The sequence below is a fragment of the Acinonyx jubatus genome, chromosome B4 (genome assembly GCF_027475565.1).
Source record: "Acinonyx jubatus isolate Ajub_Pintada_27869175 chromosome B4, VMU_Ajub_asm_v1.0, whole genome shotgun sequence".
In the NCBI taxonomy this organism is placed as follows: Eukaryota; Metazoa; Chordata; class Mammalia; order Carnivora; family Felidae; genus Acinonyx; species Acinonyx jubatus.
The window spans coordinates 65,107,852-65,135,710 of record NC_069387.1 but is presented as its reverse complement, the minus strand read 5'-3'; the positions used below and the strand labels follow the sequence as shown (position 1 = coordinate 65,135,710).

At 34.8% G+C, this 27,859-nt stretch overlaps 1 protein-coding gene and 1 long non-coding RNA gene across 5 annotated transcripts in view; one reads left to right on the top strand and one right to left on the bottom strand.

Moving 5' to 3' along the window:
* CPNE8 (copine 8) overlaps positions 1-27,859 on the top strand; it is a 285,057-nt gene that overhangs the window by 123,587 nt on the left and 133,611 nt on the right. For all 4 annotated transcript variants that reach the window (XM_053226117.1, XM_027035891.2, XM_053226118.1 and 1 more), the window contains 2 exons: positions 23,461-23,536; positions 26,643-26,696. In XM_053226117.1, the coding sequence (XP_053082092.1) occupies positions 23,461-23,536; positions 26,643-26,696 (130 nt within the window). The remainder of the gene's footprint in view (positions 1-23,460; positions 23,537-26,642; positions 26,697-27,859) is intronic.
* Positions 17,668-27,329, bottom strand: LOC128316379 (uncharacterized). Its single transcript, XR_008300206.1, has 3 exons — positions 27,211-27,329; positions 26,977-27,082; positions 17,668-18,016 (listed from the first exon to the last, which is right to left on the bottom strand). It is a non-coding gene; the product is annotated as an uncharacterized LOC128316379 (long non-coding RNA).

Here is a 27,859-nt window from a genome sequence, read left to right as displayed (position 1 = left end):
GAACCCTGGCAGTGTTCTTCGTCCAACAGTTCACTCATAAATAATACACTATATTTCTCTAACATTATAATTATAAATCATGGCATATAAATAAAAGCCTTCAACCTGGACATTGGTCTTACTCTATGATTCTTTGGCAATTGATAATGTTGTAATGAAGAAGAATGCAAGTACTATTTAAGAAACGTTTTAACAGAAGTATGCCATTTCCTAACATTTTATATTACTCAGAGAGGTGGATGAAGCTTTCCTAGGTAGCAAGTCTTATGTAACAGGAAGTTAGGAGAGGTAAATGAGTATTTCAGATTTTGAAAGAATCTTGATAGCTATCCAATTGTATAAACGAGCTGTCTTAGATTATGAGAATAAGAGCTTGAGTGAGAACAAGCGCATGAGGGAGAGTAGAAATAGAAAGATGGGGGGATTATAGAATGTAGTTAAAGGAAGTGAAGCATTTGGGTCATTAGATTAGGTTTGTTTTTTTTTTTATATACAATGATTTACTTTTGAGACATGAATTTAGATGGAAAGGAAACATTTAGGTGTTGAAATTTGATGAACTCATCTTGTCATTGGATCTTCACCTATTGGTGGTAGTGGATCCCATGTTGATTTAATTTTAAATTCCACCTCAATATACCATCATTAACAGCATGTTCAAAAGAACTCTCAGGAGTAAGACTGTCTGACAATAAAAAGGGGATGAAGGTGGCAGGGGAAGGATTGTTAGGGGGAACTTTGAACATTCCTTGGAAATGAATTATATGATTAGCAGAATAATTGCAGGAGTGTATTATAATTTTATAACTGGTTTAATAATTTTTTAACGGGTCAAAATGCTCTTTCTTTAATCCAGAATATAGATCCATATTTTAATCTAAGAAACTTCAGTGCATAATTTTCTATGACCCGGGTATAGTAATTAGCTTTTCAGTGTTAGCAAAATGATGTTTGAGAATGACATATAAAAAGCAAAATTAAAATAATTAAATAATTTTTGATAAGTCTTTCTTCTAAATAAATATGATTGATGAAATTTGAAAGGCACATTAGTCTGTAATAACAATAATGCTTAAAAGCCATAGAATCCGGATACTAGTTTTATAATGTGTAGTAGTCACTGTGTAGATTGTTCTACAAGTTGATATTCCAGCTTGTGGTTACATATGCTTATGATAACATGGTTATTATACTTTCTACACACATTTTGTTTATCTGACATAATTTCCCAATGTAGATGTTCTTTCCTGAAATCAGGGTGAACATGATTTGACATTCATTATATTTCATGATACAATGTAATTATCAGCAGAAACTGTTTCCTGTTGTCTTTAGTATTTGTCAGGAATCATGTACATGTATCAATTTTTAAATTCTGTATCTAGGTTGAGAACTTTTGTTTCCTCTATTTAGAAAAAAGATTATTTACTCAGTGGATTCCTCTCACCTGTTTTTGACAGCTATATCAGCATTGTCTAGTATAAATATAATGCAAATCACATATGTAATTTAAAATTTTCTAGTAGCAACATTGAAAACTAAAAATAAACCAATGAAAATGATGTAATAATATATTTTATTTAATTCTATATATGCAAAATATTATTTTAATATAGAATCAATATCAATATAATTAGCAATGAGACATTTTACATTTTTTATACTAAGTCTTTGAAATCCGGTATGTTATTGATGCTTGCAGCATACCTCATTCAGACTGACTATATTCCAAGTGCCCTATTGCAACATCTGGTTGGCAACTATCATACCGGCTAGCACCATGTAAAGTTTAATTAAACCCATATAATATACATCTTAAGTAACTTTATATCAGCTCTTTGTTTTATTTTTAAATCAGTTTTATTTGTCTGTATGTCATTGTTTTGAGTGTCCCCTTACAAAGTGGGGGAAAACTGTTCAGATATCTATATTATTTTGTGTATGAATTTAACCATAGGTAACCCATAAAGTAACCTGATCTGTCAGTTCAGAGAGAATATTTCAGTCAAGAATTTAAGTGAACAATGCTTGATGGTGTTACTTGCTTACAAACACGTTTTGTTTTACTAGCTAGTGTGCTTCAGATAATTGAGGTGATAATTATATTCGCAGATTAGGAACTTCATGAAGTGGTGTGATTTGGGGTCAGAAATCTAATGGTATGTTTAACGTAATTCATCAACTTGAGATTAATTCTGTAACAAACATCTTGTGCACCCTGATGCCTACAAAAATGTGGCAATGCTGTTGCGCAAATAACCAGTTGACATTAAAATGGGTAGCCTGAGCTAATTTGCAACAGAAGAAATATAGTCACTTGTCCTTTTCTATTTAAACACCTTGGCAGTGGTCTGAGTGCAGAGACATTGCTTGACCTTAGTATGAATAATCAGTGTAAATGTACCAATTTTCAACAAGTTAAAACCACTTTACTAAAATCGTCTCCATAATCCCCACCATTTTGTCAAGTGATGTGAAGTAAGAATATTTAAAACCTCATTTTAACAATTGAAAAGCTGAAGTGCTGAGAAACTGACTTGTCTGGGTTACAAAGCAATCAGTGGTAGTATCTTTGAAAAGCTTCAATTGCTTGAAGTAGCTTCAGCTGACTTTGTGGCTCGTTTAAAATTCAGGGAGCGTCCACAGAACAGCTCTGCGTTAAAACCTCGTGGCTCTGATGTGGGACTGATTGTAAATGGGCCACCGAGTAGATCGCTATCTCTCGACGATGACTTCATGAAAAGGCTGAACTAGTGAGCTGCCAGTCATAAAATTTGACTCTTGAAATGTGCTGAACAAGGAGAGTAAAGGTTTTATTAGCACTCTGCATGGTGTCTAATGTAGTTGTTTTAAATAGTGACACAGAATAAGTGCAAACTTCATTTATCTGGGAAATACCATGTAAGTGCTATCTATCATTTTCTAGTCTGTTCCTTTTGAAGATAGTTGATAAACACACTTGATGTTTTAGTTCTGCAATTATGCATCATCATGGTGTGAAATAGCAGTCATTCTCGGTCCAGTGCCCCACTCAAGAATTTACTTGTAAGTTGTCTAAGGCATTTATAACTCATTTAGGAGAAACACGTGCAAACCTTTTGTAGTTTTTTCATTTATTTAAAATCTTCTCACTTACTCTAATTAAACTTTCCCTAACAATAGCTGTCTGATTGCTTGCAGTTAACCCTGAATGTCCTAAATGTGTATTCACTTTTCTCGTTCCACCACCTCCACTCCTTGGAGACTTTTTAAAAATGTAGATAAATGGAATTTCATAATCTATGTGTTGTTTACTGCCATACCGTTTGTTCCTCCACCTCCTACGAATTTAGGTAATGATTTTCCTCACATATAGTTCGTGGGGTTTTGTCCCCTTTTCCCTCCAATCTATAATTCTTACCCTCATTAAAGACTGATTTAATTATGTATATGATGATATCTAAGGTGGTAATCATTTTTGTATGTCTCTATGTCCTAATAGAAATTCTATTAACTAATTTTGGAAGACATTGTTATTGAGCATTTATTATATGCTAAACAATTTGTCAGGCTAGTGAAAATACACAATTCTAATCTTTATACAAGAATATTTTAATTTTCTTTAATGTGTTTTATATGTCCTTCCATTTCTGTGTTAATTTTTGCCTGTTGGTTTTCTGTTCTGGTCCAATTTAAATTAAAAAAAATTTTTTTTTTAAATGTTCATTTAATTTTGAAGGAGAGACAGAGCATGACCAGGGGAGGGGCAGAGAGAGAGGGAGACAAAGACTCTGAAGCAGGTTCCAGACTCTGAGCTGTCAGCACAGAGCCCAACGTGGGGCTCGAACCCATGAACGCTGAGATCATGACCTGAGCTTAAGTCAGATGCCCCTCAGCCCAAGTTAAATAGTCTCAAATTGTCTGAAAGCTTTTCCTATACATCTAAATTCATTTAATCCCTCTCTTTTGTGTATTGTGTTTACCATTTAGGAATGCTAATTAGCATATCTAGCATATTATGATTTATGCTGAAATTTTGTTTCTGCTTTAGCTGTCATATTAAATTGTAAACTCCCTGAGGTTAAGGACTGTATTTTGTCTTACTGTTTCCCACAATGTAAGTTACAGTGTCTTTAATGGAGTAGCTTCTTGTGTTATTTCAATGTTACAGAAGAGAGTATTTGAAATAACTCTGTTGTCTTTCTGATAAACACACAATCCTCTATCAGTGATGGTTATTTATCTTCTCATTTCTGCCCTTTACTTGAAATTATGAAATTATCTTGAATGATGTTAGCGATTATATCTCTTTAGTTGAAACTTCAGGCAGTAATTAATTCAGCTGTCATTTTCTCACTTTTTAAAAACTATTTGTAGACACCTTCGATTTTTTTTTTTATTTAACAAAGAAACTGAGTCTATTTAATTATGTCCAATGTGAATTAATCATCAACTTCACCGCTAAATCTGCCTTTCCTCTCGTAGGTTTTATTTTATTGTGAGATTACCAGGGGGTGATATTCAAAATGTTTATCAACCATCAAAATAGATGACAGCTGTGCAATTAAAATAGGTCCCTGGAAACCCTTTTCTTTGCTAGGGTCAACTTTTTTTTTTTTTTTAACGTTTTATTTATTTTTGAGACGGAGAGAGACAGAGCATGAACGGGGGAGGGTCAGCTAGAGGGAGACACAGAATCTAAAACAGGCTCTGGGCTCTGAGCTGTCAGCACAGGGGCCCGATGTGGGGCTCGAACTCACGGACCGCGAGATCATGACCTGAGCTGAAGTCCGCGCTCAGCTGACTGAGCCACCCAGGCGCCCCTGCCAGGGTCAGCTTTTTAATTGTTGGATTATAGGGTGACCTGGGGAGCCCTAGGGAAGGTCCTTGGAAACTGGAGTAGTAGGAAAGGCTCATAAGAGATTGAATTGTGAAGAGTAGACAAAGAGGTTTAGAGTAGACTCACTCTGAACAGTGGGTAAGTAGACAAATGTTTTTATATTTTTACATTTACTTGGACTCTACTGGATTTCACTCTCTAGTGTCATCTCCAGACATTATCATAATCCCAGGCTTGCAGACTTGAAACATGATATTGACTCCTCTCTTGCTCTCAGCTACCACTTCCAGTCATTTGCCAAGTCCAGCATATCTAAGAAATAAGTAATGAAATCATGCCATTATTGTAATTAATGTGAATTCATGATTTTCCTATAGTTCTATAATTTTTTAGTTTCCACAAGGTTAAAAGGTGAAATAAATGTGGATATTTATGAAAAGAGTGTAAATATTTGTTACAAGGCTAAAATTGTTATTTATTTTGGCAACAGTATCATAATTCAACATTGTGATGCGAATAATTTGTTTTTAAGTCTATGGATACTGAAAGAATAGTTAAGAAAGCAACAGTACAGTAGAAAAAGTTTTTACAGTGCAGTTTAGGGAAAGAGAAAAGGAATTGGAACAAAAGAAATCCTGAATCACAGTAGTGGAGAAACAGAATTTTTAGTCATAGGATTTATATAGTTCTAGAAAAAGAAGAACGGGAATTTGTAGAGAACTGTTGAGAATAGCACAGAACATTCTGGCAAACTCTGGAAAGAGGGAAAGTGGGTGGAGCTGAGGTTTTATAAATGTGTGTCAGAAAAGATGTGGGTTACAAGTCTGTGTTTTCAAAACAAGTGATTTTGTATCTCAATGCCACCATTGCTGAATTAGGATTAACTCATTGACATTGTTGGGAAGGAAAAATTTTCCTTTATCCTTCAAGAATCTTTCAGCTGGTCTAAGATTTAAATTGGCATAAAACAGATTAACAAGAGAAAATCACACTTAATTACATATATATGGGAGTGCCATAAAGACTATAAGGGCCAGAGGCAGCTAGGCAATTGAGGCTTATATCCCATTCAGACTTAAGGAGAAATGGGTAGAGGTCTGGGACTTCAAAGGGAAAGAAGATTTATTCACAGGAAGATAAAAACAGAATAAGTGTTTGGTAAGAAATGTTTGTTGGGCCCTACAGAAATAATTGGGACACAGGAGGAATTTTAACAAACAGACTTTGATAGGTCTGTCCACCATAGGAGTTTTATAGGGGGTTTACCTCCCTGCTTACTATACCTAGTTCATAGTATAGTAATCTATGGTGATAGTTCCCTTCCTGGAGTTGGTCCTCTATCTAAATTCTGTTAGGCAATTAGGTGGAAGATCAAAGGTTCTTCCAAGCCTTCTGTTTCTTAAAAATAATCAGCATAAAATAATCCACATGCAAAAGAGGCACATTTTGGGGGAGGTTGGCTGGCTCAGTTAGAGGAGCATACGACTCTTGATCTTGGGGTTGTAAATTTGAGCCCATGTTGGGTGTAGAGATTACTTACATGGATAAAACTCTAAAGAGACATTTTGGAGTGGTAAATGTCGCTCCCCTACATCACAGGAAAAGAACTCAAATTACCTGAAAATGTTACTTTTTAATTTGGCTTATCAACATGATTTAGTAGTAAGATCTATAACTCTCAGGACCCAATATTCTACAGTAAGTCAGGTCCAGACCTGCTGGGAAAGAAGCCTGTGTTTTCAAGGCCAGTCAAGTTTTAATTTAGAATGAGAATAGGAAGAATGACAAATTGGAAAATAACCAATTGAGCATTTTACATGATTTGAAATAATTTATGTGTAAGATTTAAGTTTAATTAAGAATTAATTAAAACTCATACCATTGACCAAAAAATAGCCACATAAATGAAAAGAATAAAACACAAAGAAAAGAAAATAGAAGACTACAAAATAATCTCTGAATTTGGAAGGTCTTTCCAAACATAATAAGAGATGGAGCTAAACGGTCCTTTTTTAAAATAAACTTTTTAACATTTTATTTTATTTATTCTTTGAAAGACAGAGAGAGACAGAGTGTGAGCAGGGGAGAGGCAGAGAGAGAGAGGAAGACACAGAATCCAAAGCAGGCTCCAGGCTCTGATCTGTCAGCACAGAGCAGGAGGTGTAAAATAAACGTTAATTCAACGTTAATGTAGTACAGAAAAGTGCACACATCATAAATATACAGCTCAATGAGTTTTCACAAATTTGAATACAGCATTCAATACAGTATATTCAGCACCCACATCAAGAAACAGCTTTACCACTGGGGCTCCTGGGTGTCTCAGTCAGTTAAGTGACTTCCGCTCATGTCATGATCTCGCCATCCTTGAGTTCGAACCCCACATGGGGCTCTGTGTTGACAGCTCAGAGCCTGCTTTAGATTCTGTGTCTCCCTCCCTCACTCACACTCTGTCTCTAAAAAAGTAATGAATGTTAAAAAAAAAATTTAAAAAAAAGAAAGAAAGAAACAGCTTTACCAGCACTGCAGAAGCCTTCCTCTTCCCTCTTCCATTCATTATTGCCCCTCCTTCTAGTTAACCACCTTCCTGACTTTTGTTAACATACTTCAGTGTTGCCTGTTTCTGAATTATACAAATGGAATTAAGTAGTAGGTACTCTTTTGTGTCTGGCTTCCCTCAACATTAAGTTTGTGAGATTTGTTTATATTACATGTGATTTATCTTAATTTTTTCATTCATTGAATTAATATGTATTGCACTCTTATTAGTTGAAGAGACAAAACCATCTAAATCATATGCAAATTCAATCAGTATTTTCCAAATGTAGAATTCTAGATCCTATTTTAATATCGAGCAATAACAAAAAGGAAACCTTTAATTGCACTTTATTCTCCATGAAAATTAAGGTGCCACCTGCTTTACCTCAGAAGGTTGTGATTCAGGTTCCTGTTAGCATCTCCATGGGTTCTTAGTTTTTGTCCTTAAAATTAAAACCTTTCTGTTTCTATTATATTTAAAACATTCAGGAATAATTTCTTATATAGATGCTTTTAGCCAAAGAACAGTCTCCTAATGAAAGGAAGCAGAGTTTTAAATACCATTTCAATTGATGGACACTTGTATAGACAAGATATTCAGTCATTCAGCTCTGAAGCAACAAAACATTGTTTCTTTTTGTCACTTTTATTATCATCTCATACCATCCTTCAGACTATTTTGCAATTTGTAATTTTAGTCTGCAAAAATACAGCCTATTTATATTATAACATGCATGAAAAATGTGTTGAATTTTCCAAAAGAAGAACACAAAGCCCTACCTCTTCTTCCCATTCATGGTAATTGTTTTTCACTACGAAGTTAACATATTTGTGGGGCGCTTGGGTGGCTCAGTTGGTTAAGTGTCTGACTTCAGCTCAGGTCATGATCTCAGCGTTCGTGGGTTCAAGCCCTGCATCAGGCTCTGTGCTGACAGCTCGGAGCATGGAGCCTGCTTCAGATTCTGTGTCTCCCTCTCTCTCTGCCCCTCCCCTGCTCACATTCTGTTTCTCTCTCTCAAAAATAAATAAAAATTAAAAAAAGTTTTAAAATTAACATATTTGTGACTTCAGGTATTTTTATCATGTGTATCCCAAAAGATTTTTCATTCATTTTCAAACAGGTTTTCTTTTTGCTTATATTGAAGAATATCTTGCACATCTCTATAATGATGTCAAGTGTCATCTCCATTCTACAAGATAGAAAACATTGAAGTTTTCCTGTAATCAAGAGTAAAATGTGTTTTTTCATTTATTGCCAGAAACATTGTGGACCATTTGCAGCAGCTGGAGATGCAACTTGAAGCACTTTTCCTTAACATAATACCTCTCCAGATACAGATACTGGTTCAGTAGGCTTGGGATACAGTCTAAACATGAATTGTTTGAAAAAACTCCCCAGGTCAGCCTAACTCAGATTTGAGTTGAGAACCATTTTTGGAAACTCACTCAATCTGTTAGAAATGGGAAAATTAAAAACTAAAACTAAAACTACAAAAACCTTACTTATGAAATCATTATTTTTTCCCCTGAGATTAGGAACTGAATATCAACACAATTAAATAGGACGAATGCTTTCTTGAGCATCTATAAAGTGCAGATTGCTATCCTAGTTACTACAGGCTAATTAAAAAATGATTCACACACAGCCCATATGGTCTTGCAGAATGTACAGTACCATTCTAGGAGCAAAATACTAGGCAGGGCGTGTTCCTTGAGAAAGGTATAATGTATTGTTAAATTTTAGACAAAGACAAGTTCATATCTGAGCAGAAGTGCCAAGATGTGCTCATGACAAAGTATGATAGGTGATTTATCTGAAAGGAGAGTAAGGATTTTAAAAGAAGGGATTTTGTGAACCCATTAAGTAAAGGATTTTGTTTTGGGCCTGTGATTGTGAGTATGTTATAATGTATTAGAGGGAATTAATGGGAAATACAGATACATATACAAAGGTAGGTCAGGACCATATGATGGAAGGCTTCTGATAGACTGGAGAGTATTTTCTGAATTCCATTGGAACTTTGGAGTCATTAAGAGATTTTGTTACTGAATAATGAACCAAGGACATTCTACCACTATGAGAGATATGGGAAAATATTTGCAGAATGATTTGGAATCAGGGAGACACAGAAGTATAAAAACTAGTTTAGAGGTTAAGGAGGTTATTGGGATAGTAATGAAACTTACATTAGGTTGGCAGTAAAGGCAATAAAAAATCATAAAACCCTTGCCGTGAAAAACAACTAAATTACATCTTGAATATGCATAGAGCTTTGCAGTTTACAAAAGTGTTTTTCACCACTTTCTCATTTGATCCTTATAAGAATCCAGTAGGTATTATTGATTATCTTCCTAGTTTTGCTGATAAATGAATTGAGGTTAAGTTTTTTGCTTCAGATTGCATGGTTTGTGAGCTTTTCAGTTCTTTATACAAAATGAAGCTAGATACTAGAGCCAGTGTTAAGGAAATGGAGTATATAAGTTTGTAGCTGCTGGATGGTTACAGTTGAAGACTGAAGTAAAACACAGATCTCCTATTCTGAATGTAGTTGAGAATGAAATATGCACATCACTGATGGAAATAGGGGGTTGCTAACTTGTCAGTTTGTGGAAATTGAGGTAGCTACGATGAACCTGATTTTGGACTGGGTGAATTTAAACTTTTTTATTAGCTTTTTTCTTAAAGTTTTTATTCAAATTCCAGTTCATTGATATACAGCGTAATATTAATTTCAAGTATACAATACAGCAATTCAGGACTTTTGTATAATACTTAGTGTTCATCACAAGTGCCCTTCTTAATCCCCATCACCTATTTAACCATCCTCCCACCCACCTCCATTCTGGTAACCATCAGTTTGTTCTCTATAATTAAATATCTGTTTCTTGGTTGGCCTCTCTCTCTCTCCTTTTTCTCCTTTGCTCATTTGTTTTGTTTCTGAAATTCCACATGAGTGAAATCATATGTATTTGTGTTTCTCTGACTGACTTATTTTGCCTAGCATAATAATAACTCTCTAGCTCGATCTATGGCCAAGATTTCATTCTTTTCTATGGCTGAGTGATATTCCATTGTGTTTATATACCACATCCACTTTATCCATTCATCAGTTGATGGACACTTGGGCTGATTCTATAATTTGACTATTGTAGATAATGCTGCTATAAACATCGGGGTGCATGTATCCCTTTGAATTAGTATTTTTGTATTCTTTGGGTAAATACTTAGTAGTACAATTGCTAGATTGTAGGATAGTTCTGTTTTTAACTTCTTGAGAAAACCCCATACTATTTTCCAGAGTGGCTGCACCAGTTTGCATTCCCACCAACAGTGCAAAAGGATATCCCTTTCTCCACATCCTCACCAACACCTGTCATTTCTTGTGTTGTTGATTTCAGCCATTCTGATAGGTGTGGGGTGATGTCTCATTGTAGTTTTGATTTGTATTTCCCTGATGATGAGTGATGTTGGCCATCTGGGTGTCTTCTTTGGAGAAATATGTATTCATGTCTTCTGCCCATTTTTAAATTGGATTTTTTGTTTTTGGGGTGTTGTTTTATAAATTCTATATATATTTTGGATTCTAACCCTTTATCAGATATGTCATTTGCAAATATCTTCTTCCATTCCACAGGTTGCCTTTTAGTTTTGTTGACTGTTTCCTTAACTGTGCATAAGCTTTTTTTTGATGAAGCTTTTGCTTAGTTTTGATGAGAGACTCCCAAATGTAAACCTAGAGAATGGTCTCATTCAAACAGTATTAGAACTCATGATGGCCTCATACCAGAGGAGCAAAAACATTCAGATCACATCAACCTAATTCTGTTGTGCTCTCTTCTACAATACCCAGCTCTCTCTTCCTAACAGATACATATATTTTGAAGACCTGGCTTTGCTTGCTCTCCCCCCAAGATTGCTTTTTTCATTCTATTTCTTTTTTTTTATCCCCAATTCTTTTTTAAAGTTATATATCACAGGGGAGAATGTATATCAGGCTATTAGCAATATGAGACTAGGGGATGGGAGAGATGCTGGAATATAAATCAAAGGTATAAACTGGAGAAACATCTACCTAAAAGATCTCTTTTACACAGTGGAAGTATATGTGATTACCTACTGAGAGTTTTGAGGGAAAATTCTATAGAGCTGGTCATAAAAGTCTTCCAATTAAATGAAACTTCTAGTTGTGAGTGATGAAAAGATTCTGAGAGTAATGATGCTGATCATTTATGCAATAGGATTTACTGATATGCATTGGTCACCCATTATTTTCTCCGCGATTCTAAATACCAAGACGATTTGAGATTTTGTGTTACCCACATGTGTTGTATAGTTGTACAGCATTTGTCACTCACCTACTAGTACTCCAAATACACATAAAACTAAGCTTAGTGACAACTGAGTCCTGGAAAAAGTTTATTAAAATTTAGCAAGTGACAAGGTCACTATAGATGTGCATCTGCCAAATACCTTTACTTTGTGACAATTTTAATATTTCATCGAAATTGTCTAGTCAGAAAGAGAAAACGAATAAGAGAGACTGTGGTGTGTACAGTCCTTTTGTTATATAAATTGTTCTACAGATAGCTTGGGAACCCAATTTTAAGATCATGCACCATACAAGTTTTAAATTTAATTTGGTATGCCAAGCAATTTTACGCATTTCCTCTCAATTCTCAAAAAATTCCCAATAAAAAATATTATTATTGTTCTTTTTCCAGACATGAAAACGAAGGAAAGTGTGGAAATGGTTTTTCCATTTTACATGACTAGTAACTAGTCATTGGCTGCAAATCAAACTACTGCTTATTCCTCTATCTTTCTAAGCACTGCTTTTATTTCCCATCACCTTTCGCTTCTTAGTGTAGGAGAAATGGAACATGGTATTCAGAATTCCAGAATCTTTTCTTTGAAACATAAGTTCTTAGCTTTAGCGTTTGATGTTGACTATTGTAGACATAACCTGAGAGAATTAAAACAAGACAAAAATACATTGTAGCCATTTATTCATGTTGCATTTCAATCCTGTTTGGAAAGGAAAATTTTATAGTTGCTGATCCGGAGAAAAATTAAGACACATAGAACACTGCCACTACCAATAACAATTTAGGCTTGGTAATATTCATATATGTTTCAGTGCTTGGTGTTATTTATTTATTTTGTAAAAAATTTTGACCAAATGATTGACATATATCTCTCTGGTATGGATAGAAGCTCAGTTTCCTAAATGATTTTATGTCCTAAAGGTTGATTGGCTGCACCCCATTAAGGATTTCTGCTCTGATTTTGATATTTAAGCTCTAATGTTCAACTATGAGATTCTTAGTTCCAACCTGTTTGGGTACATAATACTGGTACTCATAATTTCTAACTGATGTCTGTACCTACAACTTGAAAAAGGGAAATAAAGCCTTAAAATAGCTTTACTTAAAATATACAGGTAATTACGTTTGAATTATCTAAATAGTTGTCGCAACTAACCACTTCATTAGAAATAGAAGACACAACTTTCCTTTGTGTGTACATTTCATAATATTTGGAATAATTTTGCATTGTAGTTTAAACCAGACAGTACAGTTTACATTCACAGTTGTTACTAAAAATCAGCAACATTTTAATATTAAGCTAACCTCATATAAAGTTGCATTTTTGGTATTGCACTGAATTTGACACCATTAAAGGATATCTGAGAATAAACCATTCTTTTGGATTTTTCTAATCTGTTCTATATATATGTTTTTTTTTTAATATGAAATTTATTGTCAAATTGGTTTCCATACAACACTCAGTGCTCATCCCAACAGGTGCCCTCCTCAATACCCATCACCCACCCTCCCCTTCCTCCCACCCCCCATCAACCCTCAGTTTGTTCTCAGCTTTTAAGAGTCTCTTATGTTTTGGCTCCCTCCCTCTCTAATCTTTTTTTTTTTTCCCTTCCCCTCCCCCACTGTCTTCTGTTAAGTTTCTCAGGATCCACATAAGAGTGAAAACATATGGTATCTGTCTTTCTCTGTATGACTTATTTCACTTAGCATAACGCTCTCCAGTTCCATCCATGTTACTACAAAAGGCCATATCACTTTCTTACACCATTCACAAAAATAAACTCAAAATGGATAAAGGACCTGAATATGAGACAAGAAACCATCAAAACCCTAGAGGAGAAAGCAGGAAAAAAACCTCTCTGACCTCAGCCACAGCAATTTCTTACTTGAGACATCTCCAAAGGCAAGGGAATTAAAAGGAAAAATGAACTATTGGGACCTCATGAAGATAAAAACTTCTGCACTGCAAAGGAAACAACCAACAGAATGGGAAAAGATATTTGCAAATGACATATTGGATAAAGGGCCAGTATCCAAAATCTATAAAGAACTCACCAAACTCCACACCCGAAAAACAGATAATCCAGTGAAGAATGGGTAGAAAACATGAATTCTCTAAAGAAGACATCCAGATGGCCAACAGGCACATGAAAAGATGCTCAACGTCGCTCCTCATCAGGGAAATACAAATCAAAACCACACTCAGATATCACCTCACGCCAGTCAGAGTGGCCAAAATGAACAAATCAGGAGACTATAGATGCTGGCGAGGATGTGGAGAAACGGGAATCCTCTTGCACTGTTGGTGGGAATGCAAACTGGTGCAGCTGCTCTGCAAAACAGTATGGAAGTTCTTCAAAAAATTAAAAATAGACCTACCCTATGACCCAGGAATAGCACTGCTAGGAATTTACCCAAGGGATACAGGAGTACTGATGCATAGGGGCACTTGTACCCCAACGTTTACAACAGCACTTTCAACAATAGCCACATTATGGAAAGAGCCTAAATGTCCATCAACTGACGAATGGATAAAGAAATTGTGGTTTATATACACAATGGAATACTACTTGGCAATGAGAAAGAATGAAATATGGCCTTTTGTAGCAACGTCTATGTGTATATTTAAACAGATTAAGTGTAATTGTTTGACATTGAGGTTCAGTTAAAGGAAGTACTCAGTAACAATCTTTTGACTAGGAAATAAAAGGTCCTTAAAAACAGCTAGGTATTTTTTTGGTATCACAATTTCTCCTATGATTACTATTTATTATATAATGTATGTAAGGCTGTCAATTTGCAGTTTTAGATTTTTAAGGTTGATTAAATACATATAGTTATAATACAAGTGGCATGTATTCATTTCAGCTGTGTATACTTTGCTAAGGGGTGTTGCAGAATTACTGGCAACCTTTTCCAGAAACAAAATTTTTTAAATTTCCAGATTGATATATACATAAAAATGTATGAAAGTACATGAATATGCATAGATTATGGCACTTCAGTTGTTTGGTTTACTAGCACTATTCTATGATTATACACCACAATAGAGATAAAAGGTTATAAACATATTTTTGGTCACAATTGGTGATTTTGTACATAGATAGAACAAAATAAACATACAAATGAGAAGAATTTTCTAATGTGCCATTTTCCGTTTATGTTTAAAATGAATTCACAATTGGAATGTTTATTTAGATTTATAGAAAACTATCCTTACATTTAGATCTTCACACATTCATAGTGCCCATCTGAAGTCATTGCTATCTAAATAGTTCTTTAGTGTTATTTTTCCTAAAAGTGTAGAATAGGATAGTTAATATGTGGAAAAACTCTACTTTAGATCACATGCTAATATATTTGCATATATTATAGAATAGTCTAAATGAACAAGCCAATGAAATATATGTATTATAAACTTGTATTTTGACCTGTAAATTTAATTTTAACATATATTGATATTAGGGCTGCTTTTATGGCCATATTCTAATACAATATTTTTCTTCTAAGAACCCAAAACAAACTTCTGTTATTCTGTTCAGAACAACTGAAGTTAATCAACTCACTTTTTTTTTTTTTTGAAGTGAATAGGAAAATGTATTTTATGCTTTTGAGGGGTGAAAATTTTTTACTAGAAAGCTTAATGGCTTACACAAAATCAGTAAATCCCAACGGGAGAACTTATAGGCAGACATTATTTTTATTGGGTTGCATAGGTATTTCTTTCATTTCCACTAGAAAATTCCCAGATATTATACTATATTTTAAGGACAAGTTTTTAATTACGCTTATTATTTAAAAGGAAGAACTTTTACACATAAGTATTATCCTATCTAAGCAACCCAAACACCAATTCACTGAGTACTTTTAATTCTTTGATTAATGTTTTAGATTTGTATCTCTTGGGAACTTAGTGATTCTGAAATTTTGCTTCATAGTCTCCTGGAGCCTCATTTGGTTCAAAAATGTATTAATTTATTCAAGCTTCTAACACACATGGAAAAACTTTTATGATGTGGGTTATTCTATTTCCATATTTTAATACTTTGAAGATATTCACACTGTTAAAACCATTAAAAAGTAACATGCCTCAAAAACACATAAAATTATTAAAGTCTCTCAAAATGCCTAAAACCTTTGTTTCTCCATAAATAGTATAAGAAAAAATAATTTTCACTTCAAGAAATATAATGGGTAATAATGTAGGAATTCAAAGAAAGTATTATAAATCTTGAATGGCAATAAATGATTATTACTTTTGTATTAATATTAAAATAGCACACAATCTCCAGTGGTGAAATTCTTGCAAATCAAAAAGTTGTGAGCTGTCAAATAAGATCTAAGTCAGTCACTTCTAAATGTGAAATTTCACCAAAGTGGGGTGATCTTTTTTTTTTTAAATTTTTTAATGTTTATTTTTGAGAGGGAGGGGGAGAGAGAGAGAGGGAGACACAGAATCTGAAGTAGGCTCCAGTCTCAGAGCTGTCAGCACAGAGCATGACACAGGGCTCCAACCCACCAGCCACGAGGTCATGACCTGAGCTGAAGTTGGCTGCTAAATGGACTGAGCCATTCAGGCCCCCCCTGGTATTTTGTTGTTGTTTTGCGTATTATAACAATACTATTATTATTCTCATTCAGCTGAAAAAATATCACTCACTGGCTGATAGTTTAAATTTCAAAAACAAGTTAGTGTATCACACAGACCTTCCTTTCTAGAGATTAATGTTCAAGGTAAAAACTAGAATTCAATCACTTTGAAATTATAGAGAATAAAGTATGTGACATGGATTACATAAAATAGTTACAAGTTGATAAAATTAGAGAATCTAACTTCCGACCTTATCTCAGTTAACTTTTTAATTAATATAATCCTAGAAAAAAATATCCAAAGATCCTGGCTAGCTAAAGAAACTTCACCCTACCTTTCAATGGATTAAATTGCATCTGTGAAATTATTGGTAGGTAAAAGTGATTGTATATTAAGAATTTTTGGCCATATACAATTCACTTTGTTTCATGAGGCAAATTTTTATTTTCTGATGATATATTGGTGCATTAAGCTTATTAGAGGCAATAGAAAAGAATCAAAGGTAATTATTTTTTTTAAAGTTAGATTTTATGTGTAGTTGAAATTTGCATTATATCTGATAGATACACTTGGACTTTAAATAATACATTTATAAATATATATTATAAAAATACTTACATATAAATATATATAAGAAAATATGTCTATACCCTGTATTTAAAAAAATGGAGTAGATATATAGGCACACAGTTTGAGCTTAAATGTGATAAATCATCATACAGAGCATTTTCTTTATGATGACATATATCATTTTTCTATATAAATGTAAATCACATCAAAAATATTATCTTTATCTGAAAACGTGTTGTTTGTCCCAAGTCTTTGTATAGATGTAATAAGTAAATGAAAATAAAGTTAATAAATGAAATATTAAATAATAATAGATATAATACATACATTAAAATGTACAATTATGTAGATGTAATATCATATATTACTATGTAATATTTTATATGAATTTATACCTAAAATGACAATAGTATTTATTACATATATACATATATATGCTATTTATATCTTTTTAAATTTTTGTCTGTATTAGAAATGTATCAAGGAGCTGGTATGGATAAGACTGATAAAATTAGCCTAGTTCTCCTGCTGAATTCTTGATATTTGAGATGATTATATCTGTTTTCCTCTTTTTTTTTAACTTTTTTTTTACATTTATTTTTGAGAGACAGAGCGTGAGCGGGGGAGGGGCAGAGAGAGGGAGACACAGAATCCAAAGCAGGCTCCAGGCTCTGAGCTGTCAGCACAGAGCCTGATGTGGGCCTCAAATTCAAAAACTGTAAGATCAGGACCCCAGCCAAAGTCAGTGCCCAACCCACTGAGCCACCCAGGCACCCCTGTTTTCCTCTTGAAGGCCCAGAAGTATTATTGTAATCTATGGAGGGAATAAAACAGGACTTTACAAATAAAAAAATTACTTTTGTAAGAATGTTTATAATCTTTGTTTACTGGCACAATTAATAATCATAATAATTCTGCAAATTTATAGACAAGTTCATAATCTGGGAATATTTAAAGGTTATATTTCTAGATTTTTTTTAAAGTAAACTAAATTCTCTGTCAGGATTTGAGGAAGTTACAAGGGAAAAGAAAGATTTGATTTTGTTGAAATTTTCACATAGAACTATTTCCTTTAAGAATCAGTAGGGGCTGGTATTCTCTTGTTTAAAAAGCCCCAGAAAACCAAAACATTCTTAGATGCTGAAAAGTCTTGTCAAATTTGAAGGCTTTGACTAGAAGAAAAGCAAAGAAAATTAGCAAAATCAGGGACAGCTGATAACAATATTGGACTCATAAAGATGACTTTTAGTGTTGATTGTGAGAAATCACAAATCTGAGGGCATAGTTTACTTGTGATCATGGAGTTAGTGGTTTGGTTTCAGTCACCTCTAGAAAAACACTGCTGCTCTCCTACAAATACAGGTTTAACCAGTAAGAATGTCTGCAACCTATGAGTTTAATTAGGGTCACCATGACTACACTTCAATTAAAAGTGTCTCTCACTTCTGTGACTGCTTAATCTCTAGCTATTTTTAAAAATGTTGTTATGCTTGCTAGGACTGGACCAGATTAGACAAGATAGAGGAACATGGGAAGGCAGTATGTTTAAATACCAATGGAGGAGACGGTAGCATCCGGGGCTGTTGTTTCCATGGGAAAGATCATGCCCATTTTTGAGCTGGAATCTTTTCAACATCCCAGAGCAATTGTCTTTAACACACAATTTGTTTACAAATCCTTATGTGAGAGTTCCTTCAGCACACACCTGGCACACGGCACACTGTAGTGTATGTACTCCAGAGGAAAGGAATCCCATTGGAATAGTACAAGCCACAGGTGTGTGTAACTCCAGAATATAACGCAGCATATATCAGTTCATAAGCCTATTACGTCCTCACAAGTTATTTTGATGAAAGCTTTCTTACAGTTATATATATGTGTGTCTGGAATCATATTCTTAATAATTGGAAAAAGGTATCTTAGTAGTGTCTTTTTTGAGGAGTTAAACACTTTTCACAGAAAAAAAGAATCAAATGAATTTTCTGAGTCTGTTTTCAAAACCGTAAGTAGGCATTGCCTCCCATTTTTCGGTGAAGACTTAAGGACCCCGAAGTTGACTCACTCCAGACCACATGGTGGTAGAGAAAGGGCTGAGATGGATTCAGTACATACACGCCATTTGTATACACTATGTGCAAAAGTAGTTTATTGACAGTCAAGAAAATAACAGTTATCTGTCCCAAGGCAGGGTGGCCTTCAGGAAGATCACCAGAAATGCCCACAGAAGGCAATATTGCCTGCTTCTCTTTTCTCTGCCTCTGGTGGGATTGTGTGGGTGCACTTCTGGGGAAAAGAACAGTTGTTCTCATTACTCTCAGAGTTGTTTTAAGGAGGTAGAGAGAGTGATGGTGGTTACTGTGATTGGCACTTGTGCCAGTCTTTTAGACTGAATATAGTCTGAGGCAAATCTGTTCATGTGACCTGCAAGGTAAGATCACAGCATGACTGTGATATTAACCTGAATCTAGTTCCAACTTTCAACAGTGCCCATTTACCAGGCAATGAGGTAGAGGCTGAAAACATGGAGATGAGTTTATCACCTTTCTCACCTTCAAGTACGGAGACTGAGAGGGGAGCTATGTAAAGAGCAGGTACAATACAATACAGGTTTGTGACGGTAGAGAGATACTGGCTTCTTTAAAAGCAAAGAGGGAATGGCATGAAGCAGGAAAAGCTTCTTGGAGGACATAATAGCTAGCCTCCATAGTATAGGTGACGCTGGGAAAGAAGGTGCCAAAAATGGGAGGGGGGGGGTGGTGGGAAAGACACATTTGTTAGGTAGGGACTGTCCTACAGGTTTCAAATGTAAATGTCAGTAGACACAATTGCCATTTTTCCACTCTTAATGGAACACAGAAATAATTGTAATATACAGATTTTATTTAACAATTTAATCACTTAGCTCAAACAAGGATTTTAGAGGCAGACTACTAGCTATATAGTTGTAATCAATTTGCTTTAAAAATCTCTTTATTTCCTCAAATTCTAAGCTATATAGTCATAATCAATTTGCTTTAAAAATCTCTTTATTTCTTCCCTTATAATGGAGAACAAATTAGAGAGGTGAACAGACACAAATCAGATAAGCAGCCCTGAGGTAGACTTTATTTTGTAAATGCAAAGACATAACATAGAATAATTATTTTAGATGCAATTAAATTAACAGGAAATAGCAAAGCAGTATTATTAAATCACAAGGAAATTGTTGGTTGTGATTTATTGTATAGTGATAATTGTTTCAATATTACAGTATTGAAAATCATGAGCAGATAAAAATGTTAAAGCAAATTAAATTTTTCTTTTTATCTCAGTAAAATCTGGAATAGTTGATGATAGGGGAAAAGGTGATTACAAATCAGTGAAAATTACATTTAATACTTTCTTCAGAGTATTTATCTATGGCGTACTAAATAATTTTTTAAGTAAGACAAGTTACAAAGGAAACTAAAAATGTCCATGTATTCAAGAGATCTATGATGAAATTGACCTGGGAATGAGTCCACTTATCCACCCAAATTCTTAGGATGTATTCTGGAGACAAAGCACCTTATATCTAGGGTTGGCAAGTTTACTGCTACCTGCTTTTATGCTTTATGTTGATAACCTTTCAACAAATCCTCACTTCTTGGTCATCCATTTCTCTGGCTCTGAATAGATAAAATAATGTGTTTTCTTTATCTCACAGAAATGTTGTCTTGGAGGTTGAAATGCAATTTGTGACTCACTTAATACATTTTCTCCTCTACAACACATCATAGCATTGCATTTATATGGCATGCACATTCAGTGTTTTATTCAAAATGATAATCTTGAACAAGATTCAGAATGGGAGGAGCAAATATTTTATTCATTCTTCCATTTGTGTCCTGTCTTACTCTGAAAAGGATCCAAGGTAATGTACAGAAATGCATGTAGTAACATATGGTGAACTATAAACTGGGCGAGGAAATTGAAGCAAAGGGGGAAATTAGGGTAAGAAATTTGAAAAGCCTGCATAGGTCAGCACATCATGCATACATATCCTGCAAGAAATGGCCATACATCTGGGTGTAAACCCTCTAACAACTAATGCAGAGGGGAAAATCTCCATTTATTAACAAACAGGGTGCTTTTGGATTAGGAAACACAAATGGAAGCACAAAAGTGCAGATTCATAGCATTAAGTCCCATTGTTCATCATTCAATTCTGTAGAGAGTAACAAATTTACCAAAACAAAACAGAACCAAATATCAGAGAAATGCTTCTGAGAGAGCTCCATAATGACTTCAACAGGAGTGCATCAATGTGTGCCATATGATAAACTTGACCATTGCAATTAGGTCCAGATTTGCCACTCTACTGGACTTTATCCAAATGGGTATTACATGTTCTTGAGACTTGATTGAGTAATTGTATTTACTTGAGATCAGTAAATATTGCTTCTCTCTACCAAGTTTTCGATTAGTGTTGAGTGGTGGGAATTTAGTGTTAATAGTAATAGCTGCATATTGAATTTAAACAGTTAACCAGATGAGGATTACCATAGTCAGAAAACTACCATATGGGCTTAAGTGATCCAGAGTTTATTTTAAGCCCTCTATGTTAAGTTCCCACCACTAGTGTGGTAAGTTCTGTTATATAAGGCTTGGCCACAGTTACCAATACCAAAGCATTGTGCTTGAAGTGCTCTAATAGAATGTTTTATCTCTGGAACTCTTTTTTTTTTTTTTTTTGTTTATTTACTTTTTGAGAGAGAGAGAAACTGAGCATGAGCGGGGGAGGGGCAGAGAGAGAGACACACACACAGAATCTGAAGCAGGCTCCAGGCTCTGCACTATCAGCACAGATCCCAATGCGGGGTTCGAACCCACAAACCGTGAGATCATGACCTGAGCTGAAGTCGGATGCTTAACCGACTGAGCCACCCAGGCGCCTCGATCTCCGTGACTCTTAAGATATTTGAAGCACGCACAGCAATGGAGGAGGATAGATTCTAAACAGAATCTCCATAACTCAATTTTTAAGGTCTCAGTGAAAGATACCAAGGTTATGAGCTTCCACCTCTGAAGGTCAAAGAAAATTATTCCACTTATTAGAAATATGTAGCACTAAAGTACTATTTTATAATTTTCCCTGTGTAACTTCAATGAGTGATTCCTAGGAGATTGGGTTCATACATACAAATATACTTACCACTGTTTCCAACCCTCTTTCCTTTTACATTTTCATGTGTGTAGATATGCTTCTGGAAGTCAAATCTAGAAGGGGTCAGCGTGGTACATCTATAAAGAGGGATGTCCCATTTAGAATAATATCATGTATGTGTAAGATCTTTGACATAAGGGAGAACTGAGAGGCTGGAATCTAAATGAGCTGTATTTTAAATAATGTTATAAAACAATTCCTATTGCAAAAACTCTACTGAAATTAATGGCAGCTAGTTTTCTCTTCCAAATGCCATCTTTAGAAATCAGTAATTTGGTTGGCTAGATAACAACTTATTTGTTGGTTGTCACTGGTCATCAGGTCTATGGAGGTTTGATGGATTTTAGTGATTCACAACTAAGCATTAAACCTACCTCGGGTTTTGGGATATATATATATTATATATATATATATATATAATATATATATATAATATATATTATATATATATGGTAATAATGAACACCTTGCATTTGCAGAGTGAATGGGCCAAGCTTAAATTCTATGATATAAATAACGGTGACATCCCTTATGGTTTGTTTTACCACTTTAGTTCCTGTAATCTTTATCTTCTTCCTCTGTCGCATTACATTTCACCACTGCACTGAAAACCAGCATTTCTTAGCAGTGTGTGTTCAGATTACATAGGGTAGCAGAATACAAGTCCCCTCTAAACTACCGAATGAATAACATGTTTTTTTTGTTGCTAGGTAAACTTCAGTAGTCACATTGACAAAGATTTTATGGTGAGAACTAACACGTATGCTTAGTCAATTCCTATCCCTCCCCAGCTAAACTGAGAAGACACCTGTAGAAGGCCTGCTTTCTGAGAAGGCAATGATGATTGTTTCAAGATGAAAAAACTCAGAATAACCATGTTGATATTAACAGTATACTTTTAAACCATTATTATTGAAAATGAAATTTGGTGACTATTATCCATGTTAGCATGGGATACCCTTGAAAAATAATGTCCTATTACATCGTGGTCATTAAGTTTTAGGAGTTTTGTATATTGTATTTGTGATTATTGATGTAAATAATAATAAGTTTTGAATGTCTTAAGCTTTAATCCTTTTTGAATAAATTATTAATCATTTTGGTAGTATAGATGATGAAATGTCTTTGAGATATGAGTTATTAAGACAAGTACCATTTGAAATCTTAATGTTCAAATTAATATTTTATAAATATTAATCAAATTGGGATAACTTGAATATTATTTGAATACTAACAAAATGTAATTTTTGAGTGTACATAGTTCAGGGTTAAAGAACAATGAAGTTATGTATGGATTCTCTTTTAAAATATGTTATTAAATTATGCTCATAGTAATTTTTTCATGATTAGACTGTACGTTTGTGAAAAGCTTGAAGGTATAATTGGCAAATGTATGAAAGCTAATACTATATATTTTGCCCTTAATTTTAGTCATGATTTCATTGGAGAATTTACAACAAGCTATAGGGAACTTTCTAGAGGACAATCACAATTCAATGTATATGAGGTAAGGGGAATTCTATTCTATTATTTTCCTCTGGAATAAGTAAATTTATGCTCTGAAAGTATAGATTTTGTGAAGGATAATTGGCAAAGGTTAAGTAAGTACCAATATACGTAAGAATCTTTAAGCTTATTAAACAGACTTGTTTTGGAGACTGAATGATATTATTTCTCTTAAAGTTCCATGATCTTTTAACTCTGTTTTGAGAAATTTAAACATTCTTGCCAATGAAGCTTTTTATTATTTTTAAAACTTCAATATAAATACAAGTTCATTTTTTCATAAGCCTCACCCTTTGTGTTTTGCCTTCCTACCAACCTCCTCCCCCAAACCTTTTTTAATAAAAAGAGAAAAATAGGCGTTTTCATTATGTCAACATGGTGTTATAAGATTGAGCGACTTCCCTGTTGTTTAGTTGAAGACTGAAAGGAATGACAAAGCTTGATTCAGTCATGAAAGAAATCCAGGTTATTAAGGCAAGCACAGTAGTTGTTTCTGCCTTAAACCTACCTTGCCAGCTAGCTACCAGATATGTTTTGAGCACATGGTGTGTTTTGGCACTGTTAATACCTGAGCTAAGCTACCTGTACATTCTCTATAATTTTTTTTATTTAACAAACATCAATAGGAAAGGAGAATATTTTAGTATTAGTCAATAATCGTAACTCTCCCTGCCAGATTGACACTAAAATTGTACCCTCTTTTAAGTTAGGAGTGGAGCACTTTCCTTCTTCTATGGCAGTAGCATTTTATTCATTCACTTATTCATTCATTCACTTGTAAAAATGTTTATCGCATGGCTTTTATATTCCACATTCTCTGTTAAGATGGTTAAAAATTTCAGAGATACAGAGATGATTAAAAATTTCAGTGTGTAAGGGAGACTAACACATGAAATATGGTTTTTTATTTAAAAACATTTTTATAATGTTTATTTTTAAGAGAGAGAGACAGAACCTAAGCGGGGAAGGAGCAGAGAGAGAGGGAGACACAGAATCTGCAGCAGGCTCCAGGCTCTGAGCTGTCAGCAAAGAGCCCAGTGTGGGGCTTGAACTCACGAACCGTGAAATCATAACCTGAACCGAAGTTGGATGCTTAACCAACTGAGCCACTCAGGCACCCCTGGTGTATTTTGTTAAGTGCTATATACTGTATGGTATTTTACTTAGTAGAGCATGAGATATTATAGAGCAAACTTCCCAGGCAAGAGCAAAGATGGGGTAAGCATCAATTTTTCTATCTGCGTCTTCCAGTGACGGAATATTAAGGCTCCATATAGGCAATGAAAATAATAGAAGACAGGTGGTACTTACCGATCCCTGTTTTCTCCACCTATCCTTGGGCTTCTATATCTCCAGCAAAACCCAAGCTTTTAAAACCCCCCTACAGCTTTCCAGACTGGTTTTGGCAGATAAAGACCTCTTGTCAGTTCCTGAGCTGATGGGATTACCTCCAGAACTGTAGTCATGCTGGGTTGGAGCCGCTTTTGAGGCTGTTAGGTCTGCACTAGTATCTATGGTTGGGGGTGCTTTGATCAGAGTCTTGAATGGGCATGGATTCTATCTCATCCCTGAGTGGATGAGACTGGCTCTAGTACTTTATTCAGTAGGCTGGCACTGAACCAGTGTTCCTCCTCAGGGTATACAGTAGGGTCCTCAGTCAGTTGGCCTATTACTAAGTGTGAGGATGTGTGTGGCTCCGGCCAGCACCTTTTGAGAACTCGTGTCTGATCACCTGATGGGTGTCTAAGCAGAACTGGCTGTGGACCATGCCTAAGAAGCTGTTTCAGGTACCATAGCCGAGACTTTGGTCTGTAGACCTGGCTTTGGAGGTACAGATGGGCATGTCTCCCACCAGGTTCCTGGGTGGGCTTCCTGATCAAGATCAGAGGGGCTGAGGCCTAATAAATATAAGGATATTTCATGATCTCCTGAGGTACAGACATGTGAGTGTCCCCTGGTGGGTCCTTGTGTCAGCAATACTGCTCACAAACTATAGCTGGAAGGAGCTGAAACTAAGTATTGGGCCCTTTCAAGGTCTGGACAATTGCAGACAGGATTGTTTCTTACTGGGACCCTGGCCCCATAGGACTGTTGGTGGACTGCAGCTGTGAAGGGGCTGGAGCAATGTATAGAGCCCTTTTGGGATCTCTAAGCTTGCAAAGAGCTTTCAGGATCTCCATGCATGCAGACAGGAGTGTCTCCTGCAGCCTTCATGTACCTGCAGGCCTTCAGCTTCATTTCAATAACATGTATTTGCACTCTGCTCCAGCCAACCTGGGCCGATTGCTTTTTCCTCTTTCTCAAATGTTGTGTCTTTCCTTTTTTATTGTAGCCTTAGTTTAAATTGATAAAGTTTAGTTCAAATAGTACTTATTCATAAATTATTTTAACTTTCTTTACCTGTCAAATGTTTCCTGTGTATTTTGGATTGGGATGTGCTGAAGGATCTTCTCTTAAAGCACTTATGTGTTTTTTTATCCTATTAGATCAACAGATTTTACTCATCTTCATATTCCCTATGTTCTTTGGTGTCTTATATAATATAGGAGTGCAAGAATATTTTCCTCATGGAATAAATGGTCAAAAAATTAAATCTTAGGTCCACAACCAGACCTTTACCAATCATCACAGAGCCTGGATGTCTGGTGGAAATTACTACCACTGACAGCAAAAGAGTAACAGAGCCCTCATATATGCACACAGCCGGGTGATTTGCTATGTTAGTGTTCTTTACCTAATGACAAATTTACGTCTCCTGAATATACTCTTCTTTGCTATACATAATTATTATTATTTAGGACCTAGGATGTTAAAGGTCTCTCCTGCATCAAGAAGATACAGATGGATAAGGGTAATCAATGCATAAAGTGATTGAGAAGAATATTACTGAAAAAGAAATTTTTTTTAAAGAAAACAGTCATGAGTAAATTTTATAGAGAAATTTTGGCCTAAGGACTGTACAGGAATCATAGTAAAGGCATTTGTAAATGAATAAATGCATCAGCAGTGAAGACAGCAGTTTGAACTACACATTTTTTATGTATTTTGTATAAATCCTATGTATGTTATGTATAAATCCTAACACATTGTAATTATCTGCTTTCAAGGTGGTGAATCCCAAAAAGAAAGGAAAAAAGAAAAAATATACTAATTCGGGAACAGTAAGTCAAATTTTATGTTATTCACTAAAGAGCCAAATAAATGAGTAAAAAAAAAAAAAAGTGTAACATTTACATTGAATACTACTAAAGACTAAACTCTTGAAATTTCCCAAAACCCAGACAGGGCCTGTCTTGGTAATGTATTATGGATTCTTATACCCTCGGGAATGGGCGTTTTTGTTTTTTGTTTGTGTTTTTTTCAATTTAACCTAGGATTTTAATATGAAGGTGTATAATAGAAAAATGAACTTGCCGTGGGAATGGTTGTAATGGAGAATACCTTATAAAAAGTAGTGACCCAGCTTCCTGCAGGTTGTCCTCAGGATTCTGTGGCCTCTGTGGGAAGCTGAAGTTTTGTTATGAAATCTTCATTGAGTGGAATCACACTAGAGAGAATCAAGTCGGTGTGAAAAAGTGTGTTAGTAAGAATGACTATACTCTTTACAGGCTACACTTAACTATTAAGACTCATGGCACATGAAAGTACTTGCTTATAGTGTGTTAAGATTTGCACCTTGTAGAATGCAGGTCTAAACCGGGACAGGAAGGTGTTGATGAAAGTATCTTAAGACTGTGAAAAAATCTTAAAATCATCCTATTCCTTCTTTTTGGAGAATTCAAGTGTGCCTTTTTTCCCCCACTGGAGTATTATTAACACACAATGTTATCATGCCAAGTGATTGATGCAACAATTCTGACCATTATTCCATGCTCACCACAATAAGTGCAGTCACTGGATTTCACCATACAACCTTATTACAGTGTTATTGACTATATTACCTCTGCTGTACTTTTCACGTCTGTGATATTTCTATTATAATATACTGAAGATTTTATCATCAGATTAAGTTTTCTTAGGAGAAGCAAAATCTAAGTTCTCTTCAAGTTTCCTTTTAAAGATGTATACTGCAAGACACTTAAAATATTAGCCCCATTACAGGAACATGACAAAAGCACACTTTTCCTCTCATAAGGTTTAACTCACTGATTCTGATTTTTTAGTTTTAACTATGTTTCAACTCCTTTAATCTTTCCCATTTTATCTAAAATGGGAAGTAACACCGTGTCATTGTAAATAATTTTCATGCTATTCTTCAAAGGAACTAAACTGCTCATGGGAAGGACTTAGTTAATTTTTTTGACCCTTTCCCTTCTGCTAAATT